This window comes from Stegodyphus dumicola, chromosome 6 (genome assembly GCF_044657685.1).
Source record: "Stegodyphus dumicola isolate Sdum_Otavi_A_Nest chromosome 6, ASM4465768v1".
Classification (NCBI taxonomy): domain Eukaryota; kingdom Metazoa; phylum Arthropoda; class Arachnida; order Araneae; family Eresidae; genus Stegodyphus; species Stegodyphus dumicola.
Genome location: NC_140773.1, coordinates 190,490,831 through 190,516,838, shown reverse-complemented (window position 1 = coordinate 190,516,838; position 26,008 = coordinate 190,490,831). Strand labels below are relative to the sequence as shown.

The window sequence follows — 26,008 nt, the reverse complement described above, 5'->3', positions numbered from 1 at the left end:
TTGTTCAAGAAAGGCAACTTTTATTTGAAAAATAATTACAGCACATTGATTTAAGACAAATTCAGAAAAAAAAAAAAAAATGGAAACGAAATAGAAAATGAAGATCTATTCAGAGACACCCATAGTATGTGCATACAAGGTAATCAGGGCAGCAAGTGTGTCCCATTACAGTATCACAGCAGTTGTCTTTAACTGAAAACATACAAGAAAATAAATGTATAAATACGTCATTTCATAAAACATAAGTACACGAAAACATATATCATTATTTATGAAAATAATGAGTTTAATATAGAATATATATATTAATAAGGGGTGACATCATATATCAAGACGAAGAGAAACACACCAAAATAAAACATAAAATTAGCTTTCTCCTTATGATAAATTATATCATCGTGATTTTAAACCTTCTTCCGATTTCTTTACTTCTTTCCTCCTGGTGAAGAGGGATGTTATATGACAATAATGTTGTTATATGACAATAACGCCCTCGCCGGGAATCGATTCACGGACCTCTGGAATAACGCCCAGCGTGCAGACCACCACAGCACGAAGGCGGGAGAGATACCTTACAGCATATAAAAAAATTGAAAATGTCAATGTAGGAAACATCGAGTAATGTTTCGATGGCAATTCGACTGAGTCTGTCAGTGCTTGAAGGATGCGGAAGTATGTCACAAGAACTGAAAGCGCAGCGAGTGATGCTTGAAAAAATATAAGCAAAGAATGCTGAGAATCACCCATTAGTTCCAAAGACAGCAGTGACTTCCCTTGAAACTTTACTGGGCTTCACCAACCAAAGGATATTCATATACAGAGATAATATATAGCACTTCGAAAATAATGAGTTTTCACACAGTAAAACAGTGAAATTCGACAAATATGTATTTAAACTCTCTCAACAACAACAACAACAACAAAAAAAAAATAAATAAATAAAATAAAATAAAAAAAAATAAATAAAAAAATAAAATAAAATTACTGGTTAGTTTAAAGAGTTAACACATACAACATGCATGAAATTGATAGTTTAGATTATGCGTGTTTTCCAATTATTCGTGACCTGCTTCCTATCTATTAACCCAGATAATTAAGAGCACCCTGAACTTATAATTTATATCAATAATTTCTTGTGACATACTTGTTATATCAAGGTGATCGACCTTCAAAATTGCAGTTTTAAAAGAAGTTTTGATTAAAAAAAGGGTTATGACGTTTTAGAAAACAACACTTTTATATGCATCTGTCGTTTCTAGTCAAAGCGTAAAACATTCGAAAAGTCAATTAGAAAATAGCAGAGATAGGGAGAAACGTGAATTTTCTCAAATTTGAATCTTAAAGTTTCTCGAGAATTAAATCTCTCCAAAACTTCAAACACTGATAATTAGAAGAAGAGGAAGAGATTAATATTCAATGTTTTTCAATTAAAGCTTAATTTGAAACTTTCTGATTTTTATAAAAAATTAAGAACATAATTTTTAAAATACGCTTAAATTTATTAAAAAGATGCATATAGAATATAATAATTAAAACGTATAAATTAAACATTTGAATCCTGAAGTTCATTTCCTCAGCATAATTTGGAGAACGTGTTTCAGTAAAAGCTCAAAAATTATATTTTTTCAGAATAGTTTTAAATTGCCTAAGCGTAGGAGGAGGAGAGGGTTTAAAAGTTAACAGAGAACATAAATATTAAACACAGAAAACTAGAGGTCGATCTTTACAATATGGTAACTAGTAGTTTGGCGACATTTTGGAGGCGATAAAGGTTACTACCTGGCACTTTGGTAATAATGTGAGCAGTACTCAGTTCCGATTACGCATTATGTTGTGTGAGGGAAATGAGAGATCATGGCATATGTCATGTGATATTAATGGACGAATTACGGTTCTTTAATCGGAAAAGGGGGGAAATCGGGAAAAAATCTGGAAATTTTGTATTTGGCTTTATTCTGTGTTGTGTGAAACAGTGTTCGTGAATTTTTGGATCCCATGGCCGTAACTAAAGTTAATTCGAAATGGGTATTTATGTATGTATTAATTTAATGTATCTGCTCATTTATATTTTAAGTAGTGTTTTTGAATTTAATTATATTTTAATTAAATGATAGTTATTTTGTGAATTTTATGTTTGTAGGAATTAGGTATACGTTCTAGTTGAAGTAAACGTGCATGGAAATAATTTAAATATCTGACAATAAGTATTTGTAATGGTTGCGGTATGAATTCGTTGGTGACGTGTATAATGTAATAGATGATTTAGAGGTAAAAGTTTTTGGATATTTTATTTATTTTATACGTGGAAATGTTCATTACTTTTTCGCGATCAGGTAATTTCATATATGTTCTTTTTACCGGGTTTAAAGATTGAGAAAATTGTCATGTATTTTCGTGAAATTTTTCTAATTTATGAGAAAAAAGCAGTGCACATGGATATAGTGAAGGGTGTGCGCAATGCCATTTTTGTGCAATTCTGGGATGTTTTTTTAAGTAAAAATAAGTCGACGTGTACATGGTTTAGTGATATTTTAATTAAATGATAGTTATTTTGTGAATTTTATATTTGTAGGAATTTGGTACACGTTTAAGTTGAAGTAAACGTGCATGGAAATAATTTAAATATTTGATTTGTAATGCTTGCGGTATGAATTCGTTGGTGACGTGTGTAATGTAATATATGATTTAGAGGTAAAAGTTTTTGGATATTTTATTTATTTTATATGTGGAAATGTTCATATTTGGAAAGGGTAAATACTTTTTCGCGATCAGGTAATTTCATATATGTTCTTTTTACCGGGTTTAAAGATTGAGAAAATTGTCATGTATTTTCGTGAAATTTTTCTAATTTATGAGAAAAAAGCAGTGTACATGGATATAGTGAAGAGTGTGCGCAATGCCATTTTTTTGCAATTCTGGGATGTTTTTTTAAGTAAAAATAAGTCGGCGTGTACATGGTTTATGTGTATGTGTTAATTTGAAAAACGCGTAAGGAGTATGGTATTGTGCACTTTTTCCCAATTTTGCAGTGAATATTTGTCATGATTAAGCAGTTTTGTTAGATAAAATTTCTAGCATAAGTGTAATTCGGCTAGTAGATTGTTGGAAGAAGTGCTCAGTAGATAAAAAGAAAAGAAACATGTATTTACTTGGCGACGGGAAAAAAAAAATAGAGGGTTGCTGTAGGAGAGTTGGTCGCCAAATTTTCGCCAAAAAAACGCCAAGTTACCATAATGTAAACATCAACCAAACTAAATTCTGTCAGAGAACAGAGTGTGTTTTACAGAGCTACCATCTAGGAATATTGGTGATCCAGGTCAACTGAAATTACAATAACCTCGTTCTTTTTTTCTTTCTTTTTTAAATGAACGTCTCTACTGAATGTTAATAAAACTAAACTTCCCGACTGTTTTTAGGATAGGATTTGAAAGATTCTAATGATCAAAAAACAACGAAAATTCAGTTTTTGAATCTCGAGTTTTTCCAAGATTCATAAGGTTTTGAGGATACAAATATCCAATCGACAATTTTAAGAATTTTATCTCACTTTCAGCATACAGTTTCAAAAATCTGCATCACGTTTATTCTTAGTACACTGGTTATCATAAATTATGGAAAAATCACAAAAAATCACGATTACTCAAAAGGTTACATGTAGAATTTTATGAAACTTACCCACAATATACAACACATAGTAAGGTATCAAATAACATAAAAAGAAATTACCAAATAATTATGGTAGTATAGAAATTAGCACATGTATAAAATGAACAAATCGGAGATTTCAGTTTGCTATAGGAAAAGTACCTTCAATATGATCGCCTCTAGAAGCAATACAGCACAAACAGCGATGTGTTAAGTTTTCAATTATGCGGTCAATCAGTTCCGTAGGAAGCTAGAGCCATTGCTCTCGCAAAGCAGTTGCAAGCGCGGCAAGGGTCTGAGGGGGCGGATTGAAAGCAGCTAGACGTCTCCCTAAAGCCTCCTAAACGTGTTCGATAGGAATCAAGTCCGAAGATTGAGCTAGCCACTCCATGCGCATAATTGTTTCCTGTTGAAGATAATCATCTACGATACGAACCCTGTGAGGTTTGCGTTGTCATCCTGTAACAAGAAAGCATCACCTATCGCCCCGGCATATAGATGCACATAAGCATCAAGGATGTCATCTCTGTAAATCTGAGCATTCACGGTTTCCCTTGGAAAGACATGGAGGTCTGTGCGTCCACCCAAAGAGATGCCACCCCAAACACAGACACTGCCTCTTCCGTATGCATCATTTTCACGGATGATAACGGGTTCCAGGTACTCTCCATATCAAATAACGCCTACTATCGCTTTCTAGACTAAACTTGGACTCATCCGAAAAGAGAGCAGCCCTCCATTGATCAGGCGTCCAGTGGACATGTTGTCGTGCCCACTGCAAACGGTCCCTGGCTGGTCACCTCGCATGCAGACCACCTTCGTGAAGCCTTCTAGGCACAACTGACGTTGACACCAACCTTCCGGTGGCTGCAGCAAGGGAAGATCTGCAAACGGTCCCTGGCTGGTCACCTCGCATGCAGACCACCTTCGTGAAGCCTTCTAGGCACAACTGACGTTGACACCAACCTTCCGGTGGCTGCAGCAAGGGAAGATCTAAGAAGAGTCGGAATAGCAGTTCTATTTGTGCACATAATGTCAAATATCGCTCATCAGCGCTCGTCGTAGCAGTTGGCCGTCCTTGGCTAAACTTCCTTAGATGCCGAATCTGTATTTTGAATTGCCTCCAAAGTCCATGAACCACAGGACTCACATTTAGCCATATGGCCACTTCTGTTTGACTTTGTCCTGCCTTTAGTCTCCCAAAGGCTGTCCATCGTAGTTCTGCAAGGCAAATTATGCCTGGAGGTCATTGTTACGAATTGGCTATCTCAGATTTCTGATGTCACTATCACAGTGAAATATGTGGGCTTGCTGTCAAACATAGACTTTTATGCTCCTCGCAGATGACGTACTCTCAGCGCAGCGCTACTAATTTGCATATTGCAGTTTTACTCAGCTACTCATACTTGGCAACATATTCAAATTTTACACGATTTGGCTTATTTTTGAGGGAAGTTATCGCTATTTTTGTGTTTTTCCTTAATTTATGATAACCAGTGTAATATGGTAGCAAATACAAAAAAATTCAATATAAATTTGATTTTACTCATTTTATTTTCACAATATGAGATAACTGCGATATTTGGCACTGAAATTTGGAACTAAAACTTAATTAACTTATTATGGGGGAAGCGAGGGTTTTGACGTTATTATAAAGCTTTGCGTGTAAATATCGCTGTGATATGTCAGTTTGCTGATTTTATGTGGTTTTATTTTAAATGTCAAAATTTAGAAGAGACCATGGACATATTTTTATTTTCCATACTAGCCGAGAAAGTCATTTTTTTTTCTTTTATAGCCGAGAAAGTCATTTTTTTTTTTTTTTTCTTTTATATTTTTTTTTTTTTTTTTTTTTTTAACTTTTACCAATTTTTAACTCCATTTTTACTAAATAATAATAAACTCATTTTTAAATAGTTTAAATAATAACCTCATTTTAAAATTAAGAAAATGGAATTTGTTCCGAGTTTTCATTCAGTTTTAAAAAAATGAAACTAATTCGAGAACACGAAAGGATTAAAAGAATCGCTTGCCATTAAGTAGTATGAAATTTAAATCGCATGGGACAAAAGGATATGATTGAAAGATGGAACAAAACAAAATGTTTTGAGAAGTCAGAAATAGCTAAATATCATGAACATTTAAGGAGAGGGGTAAATAAATATGAGCAATTAATCAGTAGTTATCATACACAATACGATTGAAAAGTGGAGTCCTTGCATTCACTTCACTTCACTCTAATAAACTGCTGGCCAGAATGTAAAAATGACGGCGAAAATTTCAAGAGTTTAGAGACATGAAGAAGCTTTACACTTGCTTCATTTTAAAATAAAGTAAGCTCACAATTTAAGTTTCAACTAATGAAAATTAAGTTAAAACTGGTATTAAAAGTTTAATAAAAATGCAGTTAAAATTGGTATAAGTAAAGAAAGGAATAAAAATAAAGTTAAAATTGGTATAAGTAAAGAAAGGAATAAAAATGGAGTTAAAAATTGGTAAAAGTAAAAAAAAAAAAAAAAAAAAAAAAGAGAGAGAGAGAAAGCATTCTTTCTCATTTATTATACAAAATAATAATAATAAAAAAGATATGTCCATAGTTTCTTCTTAATTTGGATATTTAAAAAAAATCATATAAAATAAGAAAACTAACACATCAGAGTGATATCAGGACGCAAAGGTTTATCATAAGTTTTAATTGCACTTTTCAATTATAAATAGTGCAGTTACATTATAAGAATAAAATGAGAAACGTGAAATTTGTATAGAATTAATTTGCTTGAATTTGCAAGCATATTACAGTACTACTAGCAATGCAACTAACTTGGTATAAAAACTGCGCTATTTATTAAATTATAGCCTAGGGTTATCCAAACTTCATGTCAGTGAAAGCCGCACTTTGAATTCAGGAATGTTCGAGAGCCGCATCTAGATTTTCTAAAAGCCACAAGTTCATATTTACATCATTATAGTAGTAGTGGAGAAGGTTTAAAATAGAAAGAAATCCCTGATAAATTTGTAAAAAAGAGTCTAAACTAAATAATTACTTCTTTTTGGACGCTGCAAAATACGCATAAAGATAACATTTCATATCAGAATTAAAACACAAACGCTTTTGACTTTTGAATGAAACAATGAAAAGTATGTGATATGGAGGTACAAATCGCAATTTGGAAATAAAAATCTCATATCATGCTTAGGATAATGAATATAATGTGTGTGGGTAGGGAAAGCCTAAGAGAATTCAGATTATGGAGTTTTTTTTTTTGGGGGGGGGGACCTAATCTTGCAAATATAGCCAAGCAAATTCGGTTAATGTTTGAAGTCTTACCCTGGTCATGGATTAAGAGATTTAATTTTGTTTATTAATTTTAAGAATGCAAATTTGTTAAGGGAGCATAAAGTATATAAAATACCTTTTGCAAGACTAGGCTTATCACAGCATTCCCATAAACCATCATCATTTATACAGCAGTTTTTCTCCGTAGGGCAGCGATGATTTCCTCCAGGACATACTTTCAGAACAGTCTTCTGTGGTTGAAAGAAAGGCTTTTTACCAATAAATGCAATTTTTCTCAGTAACAAATTGTCCGAACTCTTAACGCAAGCTACATCTGTGCACTTATATCCATTTGGACAACAGTGAAGTTTATCAGAACAACAGACTGCATTTTCGAAAGGACAGCATCCTGCGGGACATGTAGTGGTACCTGGTGGACAAGCAGATACAGTTTGTTTCGTAGCCACTGCTTCTTCAGATTTAAGCTCTGGTTTTCCACTTGACGAGTCAACGCTAATACATACGCCGACATAAGGAACACAAACTGTACCAGGAGGGCAGCATTCGTAACCATCTGAGCAGCAGACAGCATCTTGGATTGGGCAGCAACCAAGTGCACATTCAGTCTCAGAGGGATCGCACGAAAATTTTCCATCTGTGAAGTAAAGTAATAAAACTGATTAATTACAATATAAATTACACGTAATGATGAAATCAGTTCTTATGTAAATATTAATTCTGCGAATACAACTTTGCATTATGATTACAAAAGTTTCAAAAGTAGTACTTATTGCATATCTTAAAATTTTTAAAATTCTAAAGAATAATTCCTCTTGATCGAATAACCACATTTGTTGTAATTTAAGGAAATCTTAAATAAAAATACTGGTCCTATTTTCAATTAAATTTCAAGAGAAATTTGAAAAATTGCACAGTTAAAAACATATTTTTATTATTGTAGAACAAATATAAAACAAACTTATTCAAAATCGAAATTTTTATTTTTGTAAAAAAAATATAAAACAGGCAAACTTGACAATGACTCTTTGACATTGAATAATATTTTAATACTGCTGTAAGTATACATAAGTATGTACAAACTTATTCAAAATCGAAACTTTTATTTTTGTAAAAAAAAATATAAAACAGGCAAACTTGACAATGACTCTTTGACATTGAATAATAACATTTTAATACTGCTATAAGTATTTGTGAATTATTTTAATTGACTACTTTTAATTCTTTTGACCGTTTTTTCCTTCGTTTCTGTGCTAGTACTTTTGACTGTTTTATTATTATTCCGAAGGAGCTTTGTACCTGAAGGACTATTGTTTTCGTTTTGCAAATTTGCGTTGAAAACTTTAAAAGGCCGTATCATTTTTCAAATCGTTGCTACCAAATACTAGCGCGCGGAACTGTGTATTGGAAATTCTAAAGATATGCTTATTTTAAAATTATTTTACGACATTGCTGTTGAGCTGAATTTTATGGTTTAAGTGCAAAGAACATGATATTTAATAAATAAAGGCAACACATAAAACGTTAAAATAACGGCCCTTTGGACGTAATTTAAAATATGAAACCTTTCAGAATTTTTTTTATTTATTTATTGTTTTTAGAATGGTAAATTTATGGTTTATTTTGCGAGTTGGTGAGAACAACATTTTTTTTTTTTGAATAATGAGCCCAGGGAAGCAGGAAGAAATGAACAATTTATTAGGAAAATAACCTCAGTAACTAGCACATGCAGCACAATAATAACTGAAAATAACACAAGCAAAATACGGATACTTAGCAATTCCTCCTTAGCACACGAAATAAATCATAAAGTTCCTCAAAACATTCTCTGGCTAAATCCCAAGGAGGTTAGAATAGACTAGTCTAACCTAACTCGTAGTTTAGTTGTCACAGCTGCTTCCCAACTGAGCTTTCCCTCCTTAACAACAAGGTTATTTATTATTATTATTATTTTTTTTTTTAGTTCTCCAATCCGTATTTATATCCTGCAGCATGGGCTATGGAAACTTCTAGATGAATAGGTAGTAAGGATAAGGATCCGAAAATGTGCTTTCGCGAAGCTTAATCTTCCACAAGATCGACAAGTTGGTGATTTCTCGCCAACTTGGTACTGAACACCACCTCTCAAAGGCAAACATCTCCACAGAAAGCCAAAATCATATAGAAACATAAACGATCGGGGGGGGGGGGTTAGGGAGGTTTCGCTCGACATTTTATGTATGCAGAACGTAAAAGGAGTACAAAAAAAAAAAAAAAAAATGGTACAATCCGTATATGCTCACTGATGCAATTTTATTCCGTTGAAGGGAAAGGGACCTATGTTTGTTCTTCCTCGAAATCAAGAGAGTTTTACTCAATGTCTACAGTAAACTAAGGTTGCTGTTTTTTTCGATTTAAAATTTTTCCCACCTTTTCTTGGAAATGTTGAGAAGCGTGTGTTTATTACATTACAGAAGGAATTCGGAAAGGTTTATCAGTTTCACTGCGGGACAGCAGAATATTTTAAGTCAATACACATTGTACACATAAATTTAGACTATTTTTTTAAAAAAAGTATATATTTTACTATATTATCCTTTTCAAATATACGAAACAAAGGAAAAGGATAAGGAGACTCAAAAACATAAATTAACAACAAGGTTATTTTTGCTTAGTCTAGAAGGATAACTAGAGTTCTGGTTGAAAATAGAAGACTCAGTCTTGCAGATTTCTTTGCTCCTGACGAAAAAGGATTAGTACCTGTTAGCCCTCGAAATCGATTGAGATCTTGACATAAATCTACGCCAAACTCAAGGCTGTTGTGTTACGAATTTTATGGAATTCTGGTTATTTAAATTCCAGATAACTGGAGTCTAACAGAAGAGAAGAACTCATATTATCCAGAAATAATCGAGGAAAGCACTTTTGAATAAACATGGTTTTTCATAACAAGTAGAAATAGCTCATGTCTTCGCACGTGATTTTCGACCAATATATTAAAAAATAACTTTATTAATGTTATTCAGGGTTCGTACACATTTCCTTATATGAAAATTAAGGACTTTTAAGGACTTTTAAGAACCATCAAAGAAAAAATTAAGGACCTATCAGCAAACAAAAAAATGAATAGAATAAAGCAATTATCCATACAACCGACTTCATGCTTGTAATTTCACTTTAAAAAACTAACAGAAGTGTGTATTATGCACTATTATTAAATTCAATTTAATACTTACCATAAAACAATTTTGAAAATTAAACTAACTCCCTACAAGTTATGAAGTAGATAACATTAAATTAGGAACATAATTTCTTGAAAAACATGTATAAGTGTATTTTACACTAATAACAGTCACTAGTTTAGAGATTTACATGATTATTATTTAAATTATTTGATATTTATTTAAACACAGTCAACTATTATTATAATCACAATGTAAGAATATTTTACAGATTAAAATAACTGATTTGTAAACATACAACTTATTTCCTTGGTTTTTTTGAAAGATACTAGAATAATAAACTGTACAATAAAAGATACAAAATATTTGTGCTTTTTTTAAATCTGAAATCTTCCTTTTCTTTAACTATTCTTCTAAGTTCATTTGCTTTCATAAACAAATCAATGTTCCTGCTGGTCTCAGCTTCATCTGCTAAAGCATCTACTTCTTCATTAATATCTTTAATGTCCCTTTGAAGAAATTTTTTCTTCTGCTTCATATAATCAATTTCTTCCTCAATAATATTTCTTTTCCTCTTTGAATTTTCAGATTTAGTTAAAGATTTCTGTTCTTCTAAATACTGAACTTCTAAATAACGAACTCCACTTCTTGCAGAAGCTGCTGCTGATCTCATTTCTTTATTAATTTCGATATTAAGAACAACACCTCCAGAAAATTTTATGTAATCAAATACTGTGCGTTGAAAAATGTATGATGAGTCACTTAAATTTTCAATTTCAATTGCTTTATTTACAGAGAAGCCCCTTTCCGTAGAGGCCTGTTCATGTGACAAGATAAGAATACTTGTCACAGTGAATACTTGAATAGTGAAAATATACATTTTTTACTATATATATATATATATATATATATATATATAATTTATTTCCTAAACAATATTGATTAATTGATTATATTATCTCCTACGTTTAATTAAAGTAGAATTATTTTAAAAGAGTGAATCCATACTGGTAAGTTATATTTTGAAAGATGTATATATATATATATATATATACATATATATACAGTACAAAGTCCGAGATCCGGACATCTAATATCTGGAATGATCTAAAATCCGGACCTCAAAGCCACCACCAACCAATTGCGCATTAGATTTTTTTCCTCATCATAAAAAACATGCCGGAAATCCCGATTCTTAATCTCAGTTTGGCGCTAAATAAAATATCTCATTATTGAAGAAATAATTATTTTAGCATAAATTTGTGTGATTAGTAACTTGACTCCATAGCTGCGTATCTGCTTGGCATAATCTCAAACCGAAACATTTGTTAATTTTACACCAACTAATATTTTATATCCTTGATGCCGAAATCGCGAATCATTTTTATTGTATTTTGCTTTCATCACCGCATGTTTATCAACGGATGACAACTTGAATGATGAATCATGCAGCGACGCCAAATAACAGAGTATTATCCGATTACAGATTTAAGTTTAATGCGCTAAAATGTTGACAAGGGGAGATTTAACAGAAATTTCTTTCCTTATGCTAAAAATAGATTTTGTTAATGATACTCATAGGACAAACGATTATATTTAGTGCTATTTGAATTAAGAATAACTGATTTGTTATTCACATAAAGCTAGAACTAGCGCCAGAGCTCGCATGGCCGCACCAGGCGGCAGAATTTAGCGAAGTTAAACAGAAGTTTTTCATTGCGATGACAATGCCCAATCATCAATCAATTAACGGAGGGCGAAATCTGTAGTATGGTTCTAAATCCAGAAAATACAGCTACCGATAGTGAAGAAAGTAACAGAGAGGTTACTGAACGAGAAAAATTTTGATTGACAAGTTATTCGGAATTCTCGACACAGCAATTACAGGACTTGAACAATGGAACTTAATAACTGAACAAGAAATTATATGTCTATATTATTAGTCTAAAGTATTAGCAGAGAAAATAAATCAAACAACTCACATTGAAAGAAATGTTTAATAAAGTAAACATATAAATATTAAGCTCTTTTGTAAATTTTGATACCCTTTAAATCATATATGCTTCATTATTTCATAAATCACGATTTCATATTTTCAATTTTATAATTTCTACGTGCCATCTTAGTAGATTTAAAATGATCTAATATCGGGAAAAATCTCAAATCTGGGATCGCCGAAGTCCCGACGAGTCCAGACCTCGGACTTTGTACTGTATAAATATATATATATATATATATAATACGGAATGTATATTTTCAGTTAAACTTCTACCCAATAACTTTAGTAATTCATGAAAGTTAATTTTGCATCTAGTTAATTCAGGAAAATTAGTTTCAATTAGTTGTTTTCAGCTTTAAAAATATTAAAAAATTTTTAATTAGTTATTTTCAACTAATAATTGTATCGCCATTAGCAAAAATTATGCATTACTATCAACAACATAGGTTTAAACCAAATGCTTAATTGTCTATTGAAGCTTCAAAACGTATTTCCGAACTTCACTTTTTCTCGGCTAGCGTTACCGAATTTGCCCTTGGCGACCTAAAATCGAAATGGAGCCAACAGATTTCCCGCGAAATCGATAACAGACCCTCTGCAGAAATAAACTCATAATCCCGATATCACATATATATAGTATGTGCAAAAGAGAATAAACTTCCCTAAATTTATGGATAACACCTCTTTCGAAAGATTGGGTGAATAGCCAATCAGACACCGATACTTTCGTTCGAGTAGCTAATTGTTTTTTTAATCGTTTGCAACGCAAATCCGCCAACAGATTGGTTAAGAGCCGTGTAATTTTAATTCCATATTCATGAGAAATCGTAATTCACACTTAGTATGGCAATCATTAGAAATGATAAGAAATGTCAAATGCGCAAAATTAAGGACCGGGCCAAAATTAAGGACTTTAAGGACCAAAAATCATTTTTGAAAAAATTAAGGACTTTTAAGGACCGTGCGAACCCTGTTATTGAGTACATTCGAAATAAATCTTCCAAAATTTCTTTTTAACCCCCCCTATGTTTTTTTACATTTAAAGTACTTAAAGGAAATAATATGCATTATTATTTGGAAACGAAAGAAAGGGGAGGAGGAATAACACGATTCAATTTACAAGCACCTAACGACTTATCTTCCAACATCTTGGGTGGCTAAAAATTCTAGCTCTCACAGAATGACAAAAAATAACTTGAGATGCACAACAAACAACATTTTTTTTATTAATTTTTGAAATGTTCATGCTTCCATTTGTTCTTAGTTTATGTGTTTTTTAAAAGATGTCGTTTAATGGAGCGCAAATTTTAATTGACATATTCCACCAAGGAATGTGGTATCTGTGTTTACATACATACGACATATTCCACCAAGTCGACCGCAGAATTCTTTTACGATCCAATAGTTTTGAAGAAAATTATACAGCAATTATTTTTCCCAATTTCGAATAGATTTTAAATTTAACATTCATACTGATATAAATTATATAAGTGGTCCAGTTATATATGGTGGGGAGCAGTAGACTGGGTGACTTAAACTACCAATTACTGCATGCTAGAGTATTATTATATGCCGGTGTAAATAGATAATGTTACACATCTTTGTTATTTGATAAATTTCTCCTACTTCGCTCCATAACTCGCTTATATTTGATAAATGTTTTAATTTTCCGCTAGGGATGTCACGGTCCCTACAGAGCTATTGGACGTGTTCAATTTATTAATTTACTACAAACAGAACTGCTATATGCAGCCTAGAAACATTCATTCCGAACTTTTTACTTACCACGACAACTAAATTATTAAAAACAATGAACATCATCAAAGGTAAGGGACGTTTTAAAGACCATGTTGAATTTTGCGTGAAAAAACAAAGTGCATATGGTAAACTTAGAGTAATTTAAATCTTAGTGTTTGGCTATCGCAAAAGCGAATCGCCGTAAATCAGGCCGCCGTAAGTCCAGAATGCAATGAAACTCTTAAACAATGCAGTATCAGAACTGCCAAATCAAATATATTTGATAAATTATGTTATTTTAAGATAAAATAAAATTAATGATTTAGAAACTACAAACTGCTTTTTTCCTATAAAAATAGTTTTGTTGTTGTAGTCAAAACTACAACTGTAACTGCTTGATTTCCTTCATAAACCAAATATTTCAGTTTATTAGCGAAATGAACATATTTGATGGTTTTGGCTGAATAGCGTAGTAGCCATCATAAAACATAACTGCATAATTATGGAATATATTGACAATTATGCTTTTGATGTCAGAAATGATCTTTCAAATATTATCATCTTGAGGAAATTGTTCATTCGGAAGCTCCGAAAAGATTTATTTTATTTCCTGAATAGGAAGTTTTCTTTACATAGACCACACAAAAAATTTCATAACGTTTACAAGGAGTCTTCTCACTCTTTCAAAATGTTCTTAACTTTAATAGGAGAGGAGAACCTTTTTTACTATAGTTGAACCACTCATTAGGGAACACTCACGGGACTCAAGGAAATCCCATTGAATGGGAATACATTCATCTTCTAATCAAAGGGTCTAGGATTTCTGGAGCTGTCTTGCTCATTTTAATTTGGGTACTTCCCCTCTCTATTCTAAAAATAGTAATAACATTTTCTAAATTGCGCCACTGAAAAAATAATTTCCACTATGGCACCTGCAGTCATCTACAGTGCGTAGAACTCTTGGCAAATCGCCGTTCAGATCTTAGATAAAGGATTTCCGATCTTAGTGTAGGCCCTGCTTAAAGTGTGCATTCATTTTCTTTTTTTTTTTAATGCTTGCTGTTCTCTCCTAACGCGCGGCTCCCTGCTCCGCTGTATTGCTCACTGTCTCAGCATGTGATAATTAGTATATAAAATTGTGGGGTGTAGGTGCGTAGGTTGCACTCATTGTGATGAATGATTTATAATGGGTACGTGCTTCTAAAGAATTGTTCTTATTCAGAAGTAAAATGTTTTTAATTGTCACGACGGCGACATTTGACTGCAACTACGCATTATACATTGCAACGCCATGGCAATCTGAAAATTTCAATTATTTTCTTTTTATCAATGTTTTGGTGACATTTTTTATTAATTCAACGTAAATGAAATGGGCCCAATCGTGCCTTGTTCTTAAAGAACGTTTTATACCGATATCGATAAATTTGAGAAATATATAATGAAGGTTGTAGGTAGCGGCAAGTTTGGAAGAGCGAAGCGGATTGCGAAAAGTGACGCCGCATTTCAAAAGAATGCTAGGAGAGAGTTAAAAAGTTTCTGTTTTCAATACAAATTTTATTCGGTGATTGGATAAAAGGTTTCTGCACTGCAGCATTGCGTAAGATCTTATGATGCGGATTAATTTCAAAATGACGCAGTTTAGATTGCTATATTATAAATAATTAATACTTTTAGGACAGGAGTGGGAATTACCCAAATTAAAATCAAAATTAGAAGTTTGCTTTACTTTTTTTTTTAATCTGCTATACATAAGTTTAAGATAATTATGGAAGGAAATGAAGTCAGAAGCAACATTTCTAAACAAATTGTGTAAACTGAAACTAACTTTTCGTAATATAGTTAGTAGAATAATCCATTATTATATTATATATGTTGGGCTGTACAATAAGCATTCATTTCACAGCATAGAATTTATAAATTGATGCTCTCCGTGTTCAAGGAAATGTTTCGCCACTCATTTATACTAAAATTAACTGACACGTTTATTTTGCTAGAATTTCTCAAAATCATAACAAAATTATATTAAAGACTACTTTAAAATAAATATAAATTTTTGATATACTTATAAGTTCAAACGAAAGATATTCACAGCCAGAAGTAAAGTTTGATTACATATTTTTAGTACTGCTATTTCTCCCAATCTCTTTTTTGTTTAATTTTGGATCTAAACATTTAGAGGTTAACAATAATAAGAGCTTGTTTAACAGTCTCAAAAATAAATATATTCATAATTCATATCATAATATCCATTTTTACTTACCTGAACATGTAGAATTACTTCCAAAGCATGGAGATCCCAGTGCAAAAGTAAAAAGTGCGAATATAACAGCAAGTTTCAGCATTTTGCTTCTGAAAAATACAAAATGATTTTACAGTCAAATCAGTTAATTTCGTCCTCGGAGAAATATCAATATCGCATAAGTTAATATATCACTTATCGCACAATACCAGTATCGCATGTTTCCGATCACAGCTGTAAATTTCCAAGACATATTGTTCTGCAATAACTCCGCCACCATCATCATACATACAAATTTGAGAACACAGCTAAATATAATAATAAAAAAATTTTCCTTATATAAGTTTGATGATTTAATACAAGCTCTCACTCAGTGCATCTACAAAGATTTCCTGCCAAGAGATAGGTGACAGAATTTATTACTGTTTGCCTATTACAAGAACACTCCCCGGCAGAAGTCTACAACTACCTGTAGCCATAGAAACAAACCCTAACCCATTTGGGGGGGGGGGGCACAATTCAAGAAATGCATTTATATTTCCCATTTTGACTCGACTAATGATGAATTGGAAACCTTTATTGTTATTTTTGCTTTGAATAAAATGCTCGTAATGATGTTGTTTCATCTTGCTAGCAAACCACATGCGCCAGAAACAAGAAATCATAAATAGAATTTCAGAAATAGAATTTCTACCTGGTTGAAATATATAAGGTGTGTTATTATAGCAACCACTTCCAGTTAAACATACTTGTTCTAATAGACTGACAATACAATATTATCTCAACTTGCTGTTCATGAAATATCGTGTGCTTGTAAGGTTTTATGTTGATACATCAGATCCTTAGCGATTTGCCTTTACTGTCACTTTTGCTTTCGTCTACTCCTACACCAGTATGAAAAACTAGTTAATGCATTTAAGAATGGAGTTGAGTTTAAGCGACAACTTCCAGCTGCTATCGCTGAGAGTATCGTTATTATTTCTTTCAGTCCCTGATACTTGAATCGGCTTAACTGCCCGCAAGAGTTTGAAGGCTCTAAGCCGAAACTTGTGGGCGTGCTTTTATTTTAATATTTGAAATTTTTAAGTTTCTTTGTTATTCCCGCAAGCTGGGAAGTCTGTTGAAGTAATAAAAAAAATTGATTTTAAGCCCTTTTTCTGTGTTGGTTACTGTGTTCGATATTTTTTACTGGGAGATTAAGACGGGGCAGTAAGTCATGGATTCAGATATTAGTATATAATAAGTTAGGATTCGTACAGGATCACGGACAAAATTTTCTATTCAGTTATCTTTTCGTTGAACCAATGAATAGCTACTGTTACGGATTCAAAAACCGAGCAAAGAATAGCAATGGTCACCTTTTGTAGTCCTGGATGGATGTGAACACAAAAAACTTTCGAATTCTTGCAGAAAAATTGCGATATGTCCCTTCAAACGATAACTGATGCACTTACCATTAGTAACCCTCAGGGGAAGTTATTGGCTCATTTTGATTGAATTGGAAAAGCGTTTATTATTGGAAAGTATTTTTATACTTAACTTTGATAATCAATAGAAACACTTCCCGGGGTTTGGTACCTTGTCGTGGTCTGAGGGCTCCATCTCCTAAGGGAGGTGGTCTAAATTCAAACCTCAAAAGAGATTGACAATGGATAAGAAAGTTCAGACAGAGACTGTTGTGCAAAGTGATTTGATCGAAGAAGCTCGGACTATAATTAGCGAGCTAGAGACTTGTTTGGAAGATGCAAGTAGAATTACAATTGCAATAAGAAAAAAAGTTTTTAACACACAAGAAGTGTTGTTTAGTTATTTGGTATCTCAAGCATTGGAGATCGAAAATTTAAAAGGAAAATTAGAAATATTGGACAAGAAACCACAATATGAAAGATCTTTTGCTGAGGTTTTAAAACAGCAGAAAATAAGTGATAAGAAAACGTATCAGAATAAAGGAAAAACTAAGAAAATAGAAGAACATGTTGTTCTACTGTATCCAAGTAAAAAAGGAACTTCTTCTGAAGAAGTTAAATCAAAAGTGGTAGAAATTATTGATCCAGTTGAGTTGAAGATTGGTATTAAAAATGTTAGAAAAGTGAATAATGGTGGATTGGTTGTACAATGTTCGAAAAAAGACGATATTGTTTCATTAGAACGAGAAATAAAAACGAATTCTCTTTTAAGAGATGAAATTCAAGTAAAAGCTCCTAAAAAGAAACAACCTAAAATTATATTGTATAATGTGGAAGAAGAATTGGATAAAGGTGAAATTTTGGAAGCAATTAAGAGACAAAATCAAATATTTGAAAATGGCGGAATTGAACTTTTGTTCAAAATAAAAGCTAAAAATCAAAAAGTACATTGGGTAGCAAATATTCAACCAGATAAGTTTGGTCCGATTATGAACCAAAATAAAATTAATTTGAAATGGTATAGAATCACAGTAAAAGAATATCTAAATATTGTAAGATGCTTTAAATGTCAAGAGTATGGTCATTTTCAAAGTAAATGTGATAAAGATTTGATATGTGGGAAATGTTCGAAAAAAGGACACAATTATTGGGAATGCAAAAATGAACCTGAATGCATTAATTGCGTACAAGCGAACAATAAATATAAATTAGATTTAGAAACTAAGCATTCAAGCTTAGATAAAAATTGTTCCTGTTTTAGAAGACAAATGGATCTTATAATAAGGACTGACTATGGGTAATGTTCTCTTAAAAAGAAAAGGAAGGAAAAGAAAGAAAAAGAAAAAAAATGGTGAATAATTTTGGATTATGAATTATTATTGACAATTGTAAATTTTTATGTTTAAAAATGTTAAAAACAAATTGAAAAAGTTATTCATTTTGTTGGAAGGTCTCTGTGTATTATAAAAACTTAGATTATACATTGTTGTACAAATAATCTTTTTACAACAAGGATGTCATTTGTTATATGTTGTACTATTATATGGAAAAGTGTTCTATTCCCTAAATTAGGAATATGTTAATTTTAATTTGATTAAAAATTATGTATTATTATATTTTTTGTTGTAACAAGTTGTTTCATTAATAAAGTATTTTAGTTTGTTGGCGAGGTTAAGGGATCTTCCGGCCAGTAACGAGTACAGTATGGTGGTTGATTTTAAATCAATTAGTAGTTTCAATAAGCCCTGCATATACCTTTAAGGTTCGCAGGATTAAATACCAGTCATTACCATTAGTAAAGACACTGCTTATAAAATTCTTTTTTGTGAGCAGTGTCTTTTGTAACGAACGAACTTGTATTTTCGCAAGCTGCTCAGGACTTTGGTTGTTCTGAGGGAGAGAACATTTCCCGCTTAAAGCATTTGTCAATTTGCATTGGAAATTTGCATTTACCCGTTACATTCATCTTACAGCGGCTAATTACTTTATGCTTATATGATCTGTTGGAAAATATTTTCTTAGTGTTCAAGAAAGTCAAGATAAATGCATATTATAAAGAAAACCACGTTTTATAATTTTGAATTTTATTCACTATTTTCATTAACTCACACATTCAAAATATTTCACATTATTTTCATGAATAAAAATATGTTCAAACATCTTCTAAACATCATAAACAAATATCAGGGGTGTATTCTGAAATTTCAATAAAGAGCATGATGCTTAAAAACAATCTTAAAAAGCGTATTAACTTTGAAGCTCAAAATTCACCACTTTTGAAAACTGAAGTAGAAGTCTGTATAAAACTTTAAAATTAGTTAAGATTGTTAAAAAGTATAAAACATAGTCACAAATTCATTTTTCTCGGTTTATGAAGATTGCACTAAGGTATACATTCATATATAATTAATTATCAAATCAAATTATTTAATTCCTGATTTATAGTTGAGGAAAACGTCGTTCCGCTGGTATAATTGATATTAATACTGATCGAACTAATGAAGTAAACATTTCACTTATAATGATTTGAATATTTATACTATAGATTTAATTCATGTATAAGTTCATTTTTCACCTTAAGTGAAAAATAAAGAAAAATCACTAGTAATGTTTAGTTAATAATTATTCAAAGTCCAGTTTCTTTAAATTTTATTAAAACCATTTTGTCAAAATTACACTCTAAGATAAAAATCTTTGTTCATCTAGAAAACTCATTGATATTTATGAGGATTAGATCTGTCACATTTTTGCTTGGATCTATAAATAATTTCACATATATTATAACGAATTTTCCATTTCCATCCATACGCATTCTATTCTTTTATGAATAAGTCCTTTCAACTATTGTATATTAGCTGATTATGCTTTTTGATTGAAACAAACGAAGGAATCGCTTTTCATTTCTATGGTATCCATACCTATTTTTGAATTGTATTTACATCACTTTGAGTAATAGGAAATATTTCCGGATAAATTTGCTTATTTTTTCTTCTCTTCTTTAAATTTAGAAAATATATGTAATTTTATCTATTTATGTTATCAACATACTGATTAAAATCTCTAGGTAAAGTCGCTGAACACCGGTAGTTTGGGCCGGGGCTCGAATGCCGGCGAACGGGCTGCCTGCTTGGGCGTTTTCATGGTTTTCACTGTATAACGTACATACGAAGCAATTTTCTTAGAAAGTCCTCCACAAAGGTATCCCTTAGATAGCCCTCAAGTGCTTTGCCTTATTCAGATAAATCAAATAAACCAAATCTTTAGTCCTTCCTCATCCGAAGCAACCATTGTTGTTTCTTTACTTCAGGCTTATTAGAGGGAATGCTACGTGTTGCCTCGAATAAGCATAACGCTAGTTTAATTTATTAAAAGTCATATTGTCGCGTAGATAAAGTAATCGTACAAATGAAAAGGCGAGCACTCAGTTCTAACTCGAGACTTTATTATTCGAACTGAAGGAAACCACTTATATTCACGCAATGAATGAGCGGGAACATTCTAGACTTGGAACGTTCTATAATATACAGAAAACCTTCCAGTATATGGAAAATAAAGGAAACAAATTACCAAGAAGGAAATTTAAACAGTAACTAACTTTTAGGCACCTTGTCTTTGACGGGTTTCGAACTCGGAAGCTTTAGCTTCCGAATCCAAAGTCTTACCTTCTGAGCCACGATGTGTTCGATCACGGAACAATTTTCGCTGCAATATTATTACCGCTTTCTGCGCAGGATGGTTAAGTTACTTTAAGTGCCTAGCTGGCAGGAAAAACAGCCAGGTGCGAAAGCTAAAGTGAAATTTGTTTTTGTACTATATCGGATTGCTTAACATTGCCATGACACATCGTGTTGTTGTTTATTGTGTTGTATATCTTCAAAAAGGCATTTGTTTAATTAGATAGGTAGAATTGCTAACTACCAGAAATTTTACCAACCAGTTTAAAATTTCTTTATTTTTATTACTTCACCTTTATAAAGCTTTGGTGGGACTTTTCATTTGCTGATCGAAATGAAAATCTCTTCTAGACCGTTCATGCGTAGAAAGCTCTAAACTTGTTTTAATATAAACAGTGAAATGTTTTTCTTCTTTTTAAATAACTATATTAATAGTTGCAGCAATTTCTAAATTCGTCTATAGTCTAAGCATGTATTATGTCACTATCAAACAACTGCAACGGCCAAAACTATCACATGATTTTTTTTTTTTTTTTTTTTTTGCATTATGTAGTTTGAAAATATTTTCTGCTCCTATCTTTGTATTTACCCCGTTTAGGAACAAGTTATGCAATTTTTATTATTTTCTGTTTTACAGGAATTTCAAAAGCTAAGTATCTATTAAAGTATGTGCTTTAAAAATAACTCAGTTTTATATTCATCCGAGGTTTAAATTTCTAGAAACGATACTTAATACTACATATAGAATATTTTGCTATATGAGAACTTTAAAAATTTTCAGAAATAAGGACTAGCTACCTTTCCCTTTCAGGACGGGCCTCCCATATACGCATTCCCTAAGAACGTCTCTTACAGGCGGGCGTCGCATCCACGCATCGCTAGAGATTGCATTCAGCGGACGGGTGACGCGTTTGCGCATTTTAAGCTGGAACGTTTTTCTGAAGGCCACTAGATGGCATCCTATGTCCATTACTTTTGAAATGAACACAGTTTTAGGTTCCTGACCTTGAGTTTGATATATTCTGCCGGACTTTAGTATTTTACACATCAACTGTTGCGAGGGTGGGCGGGAATTTGAATAGCGCTTCCGAAAATTATTTTACAAGATAAGCAATTTTTTTAAGTATATTTTCATGTAAAATGAAGAAAAAAACGTTATTAAGTGCTAATTTTAACATATATAAGAGCTTAAGTAATAATCTAAAATGATACCAAAAATCACGGTTCTAGAAGTGAAACTTTTTTTTTATAAAAATTAGGCTTAGCAATGCAAAACCTCCGTCCTGTACGGTGACTGCCTTCGATTTCCTTCCGTCCCGCACGAGCGTCTTAAACAAAGGTGCGCCGACGCGAAAGAGTTTTAAATTAAATGAATATTACAACGTAAACTTTAGTGCAGAAAAAGCGTCTTCAGCATACTGAGAAAAAATACTTAATTGCGCTAAATTTCTTGATAATTATCGAATATTCTCTTTTTGCAGTTGCAATGGGACACCATTCAATGTATTAATTCTTTCGCATTATGGGAGGGAGATGAAAAGTACAAAGTACTCTTTGCCCGTGTTTCATTTACCTAATGCTGTTTCATTTACCAGCACGCAATGTCTTCATATAACTGGAGATTGAGCAGGGAGGAACTGAACCTGGCAGCAGGCAGCTCGTTTTCCTTTGAATTTCTGAATCTAAAATCATTGAATGCGTCCACAATGCACCAGGAGAAAGAGACTCTATTACCCGGCTGTCACGAAGACTGCCTCACATAAAAAAACGCATATCTGCAGACTAAAGGCAGTTAATTAGGATTTTGATATATAAATGAAAAAGAAAATTTCTATTTTAAATTTATAGACTTGCTCCGATCCTACGTCCCTTACTTGATCTAGAACGAAAGTACAAAAAGGAGTCACCATTTGTGCCCGCTGTTACCTAGCTAATTCCACATTTGACTGCATTCCCATAGCACCAAATTAATTCTTATAATATATCAAAATGAAAAGACAGTTATTACGGAATTAATATGATGTAAGAGACTAAGACAACAGCAGGCCGCGGTTGATCGTTTCGCTCACGTTTCAAGAACAAAGTATACTTTCGTTTTCAAAAGAGAGATAAAATAATGATAAGATAATATTTTAATATGCACTGATAAAGATATGATTAAAACATATGTTCAACACAAAACAACCTCTTAACAATATACTCCAGAATTCCATTATCATTGTTACAGTTTATTTGAGCTTCGTTTCGTTAATTATTGCTACTTATCTTAATCCTTAACAGACTTAATACAAATTTTCACTTATTTCCTAGATTTGTATCAAGAAGCGAAATTATTTACAGGAATGAAATACAACAGCTTGAAAACATTCGGGGGCAGAAATTATGGATATTACATTGCTTTGGCTGAAACAACTAACAGAAAGAGCATCTGAGAGTTAACTTACCTCACTTATCGTTTGGAGACTAAGCGAAATGACTTCTCGATGTTTCTACAGTTTTTTGCCTTTTATTTTCTAAATCAGCAACACGTGATCTCTTTGACCTTTCCACTGGGTAGCATGGGTTTGGATGAAAGAGGAAACTAATTTAACCTCTTGAATCAGGCGATGATAACTCGATGAACACATTTTTTTACCTTAGCGTATCATTTCTGTATTAAACTGAAAGTGAAAGCTCGATTCCTGATGTACTGTGATGATGGAAATGACGCGATCTGGAAGCAAAAATGCATTTATGACTGTGTCGAAAATAAACAAAGAGGAAGAATTAACAGAGGAAGTAAAAGCTTAAGACATCGGCTATTGGCTAGTTGATAAAAAAAAGCGAATAAACAAAGATAATCGTTATTGATAACTATCTAATTTCTCTTTCATACTTTAAAACTGTTGAGCATTTTATTTAAAAAATTGTTGCTGAGCGTGTGCAAATGGTAATCTTTTAACCAAACGTAAAATGTATAAAATTCGAACGTCTATTATTAATTACGTTCATAGTGTAAATGCCCTAAAAAGTATGAATTAGATAATATAATAAGTAGATATATTGTTAGCTCAAATGAATAATTTGCCCAGAAGGACTATTTATTAATTTCGTTTTGGCAGTTTCCGTCGATTCACTATAAATATCGGTTCACTTTTCTAATTGTTGCCACCAAATATTAGAGCCTTGCATTATATTTAAAGAAATTAAATAATGAAGAATCTGCAAAACTGTATGTAGGTTTCTCCCATTGTGAAAAAACAACGGCACCTAGAGACATCAAATTTTGAATAACGTAGTCCTACATTCGAACATGGGCATGTAGATTGGATTGGATTATTCAATTATGGCAAAGTAAACGAGGGCTATCTGTCTAATGGGAGGGATGCCTTCATGGAGGACTTTCTAAGGGAAACTGGCTCGTATACACGTTACACATGAGGAAAACCACGAAAACGCCCATGCAGCCAGCCCGTTCGCGGGATTCGTACCTCGGACCGAACTACCAGTGTTCAGCGTCTTGACCGCTCGGCCGCTGGGGGGCGCCATGGGCATGTGGAAGCCCAAATTTGTAATTTGTTTTATTATCTATTTCATATTTTGTCAAACAGTAAAGAATTTTTGATTATCAAACTTAACGATTTCAAAGCGAGCAATAGCAACATCGTACGAAAAAAAAATTTTTTTTTTTTTCCTTCATCACGCGAGACTGTGTATCGGAAATTCTAAAGATATGCTCTTTTAAATATTTTGTGATATTGCTGTTGAATTGAATTTTGTGGTTTAAATGCGAAGAACACGATATTTAATAAGCAAAGACAACACACAAAACGTTAAAAAACGCCCCCTTTGGGCGTATTGTAAAATCTGAAAGCTGTCAGATTTTTTTTTTCTGTATTTTTAATTTGTTCAGTTTGTTACAAATGATATGTAATGTAAAGTTATAGCTAAGTTAAAATGAAAGTTTATTTGATGTAAAACCGACAACTTCTAGAACAATCAATTTGCCAAGATAGGGGTAATGAATGCTGCGATAGCATAATACTAATACGTCACATAACGCGGAAAATGCAAAATCTAGACCAGAGTTGAAAAAGAATTGATGTATAAAAATAATATAATATTAATTGTCAAAGATAAGATGGGAATGACTCTTGTCTGCTTTTTTCACATAGTGTTCATTTTAAACAGCAGTTATTTAACTAAATTGAGTTCCTTAAGTTGTATGTTAAAATTTAACGCATTGAGATTTCATTAAACAGAATAATATCAAATAAAGAATGCAACCATGAACAAACATTATCAGTAATAAAAAATTTTTTATGTTGTCAACCCATGACCTCCTGCCATTTCGATGTTTTTAATAACAACGAGCTTTAGGTAAAGTATCAAAGAACGCTTTACTTAAAAAGCTCGTTGCTGTTTAAAACATGGAACTGGTTGATCGTGTGTATACAAATTCTAATATGTTTACAAACTTTATCACTCAGTTTTAATTTATAAACACTGTTCATTGTTTATTATTCTATTCCGTCATAATAGAAAATAATAACCATACGTGCTCATGTGCAGTACACATCCGTTCTTATGCTTTGATTTGAAAATATCGCATCGATCTCTGATCATACAGTGGATTCACAAGCCTGTGATTTAACAAACACAAAAGTTTAAAAGCAACATATCCTTAGAACTCCTGATAGAGTGTTTTTAAGTGTTGCCATATATTGTTTTCCAGTCTTTTCTCAGTGCATATCCATGTTTAGTTTCTTTTATTAAGCTGACAACGTTTTCCCCCTTTCAGCTTTGTTTACGAAACATCACTTTCTTCGTTCGCACACCACATAAAATTTAATAACAAAATCTTAAAAGGCAA

General features: G+C 32.3%; 1 protein-coding gene across 3 annotated transcripts; it reads right to left on the bottom strand.

The window, feature by feature from the left end:
- LOC118200285 (progranulin-like) lies at positions 1-23,733 on the bottom strand. 3 transcript variants are annotated; one of them, XM_035372234.2, is made up of 4 exons: positions 23,601-23,733; positions 16,098-16,186; positions 7,059-7,577; positions 1-192 (listed from the first exon to the last, which is right to left on the bottom strand). In XM_035372234.2, exons 2-4 carry the CDS (start codon positions 16,177-16,179, stop codon positions 110-112), a joined length of 684 nt encoding a protein of 227 aa, XP_035228125.1. In that variant the 5' UTR covers positions 16,180-16,186; positions 23,601-23,733; the 3' UTR covers positions 1-109. The 3 variants fall into 3 exon arrangements, with proteins under 3 accessions (XP_035228125.1, XP_035228124.1, XP_035228123.1); XM_035372233.2 differs by lacking the exon at positions 23,601-23,733 and adding an exon at positions 23,495-23,538; XM_035372232.2 differs by lacking the exon at positions 23,601-23,733 and adding an exon at positions 21,955-22,004.
- Between the last annotated feature and the right edge of the window lie 2,275 nt (positions 23,734-26,008).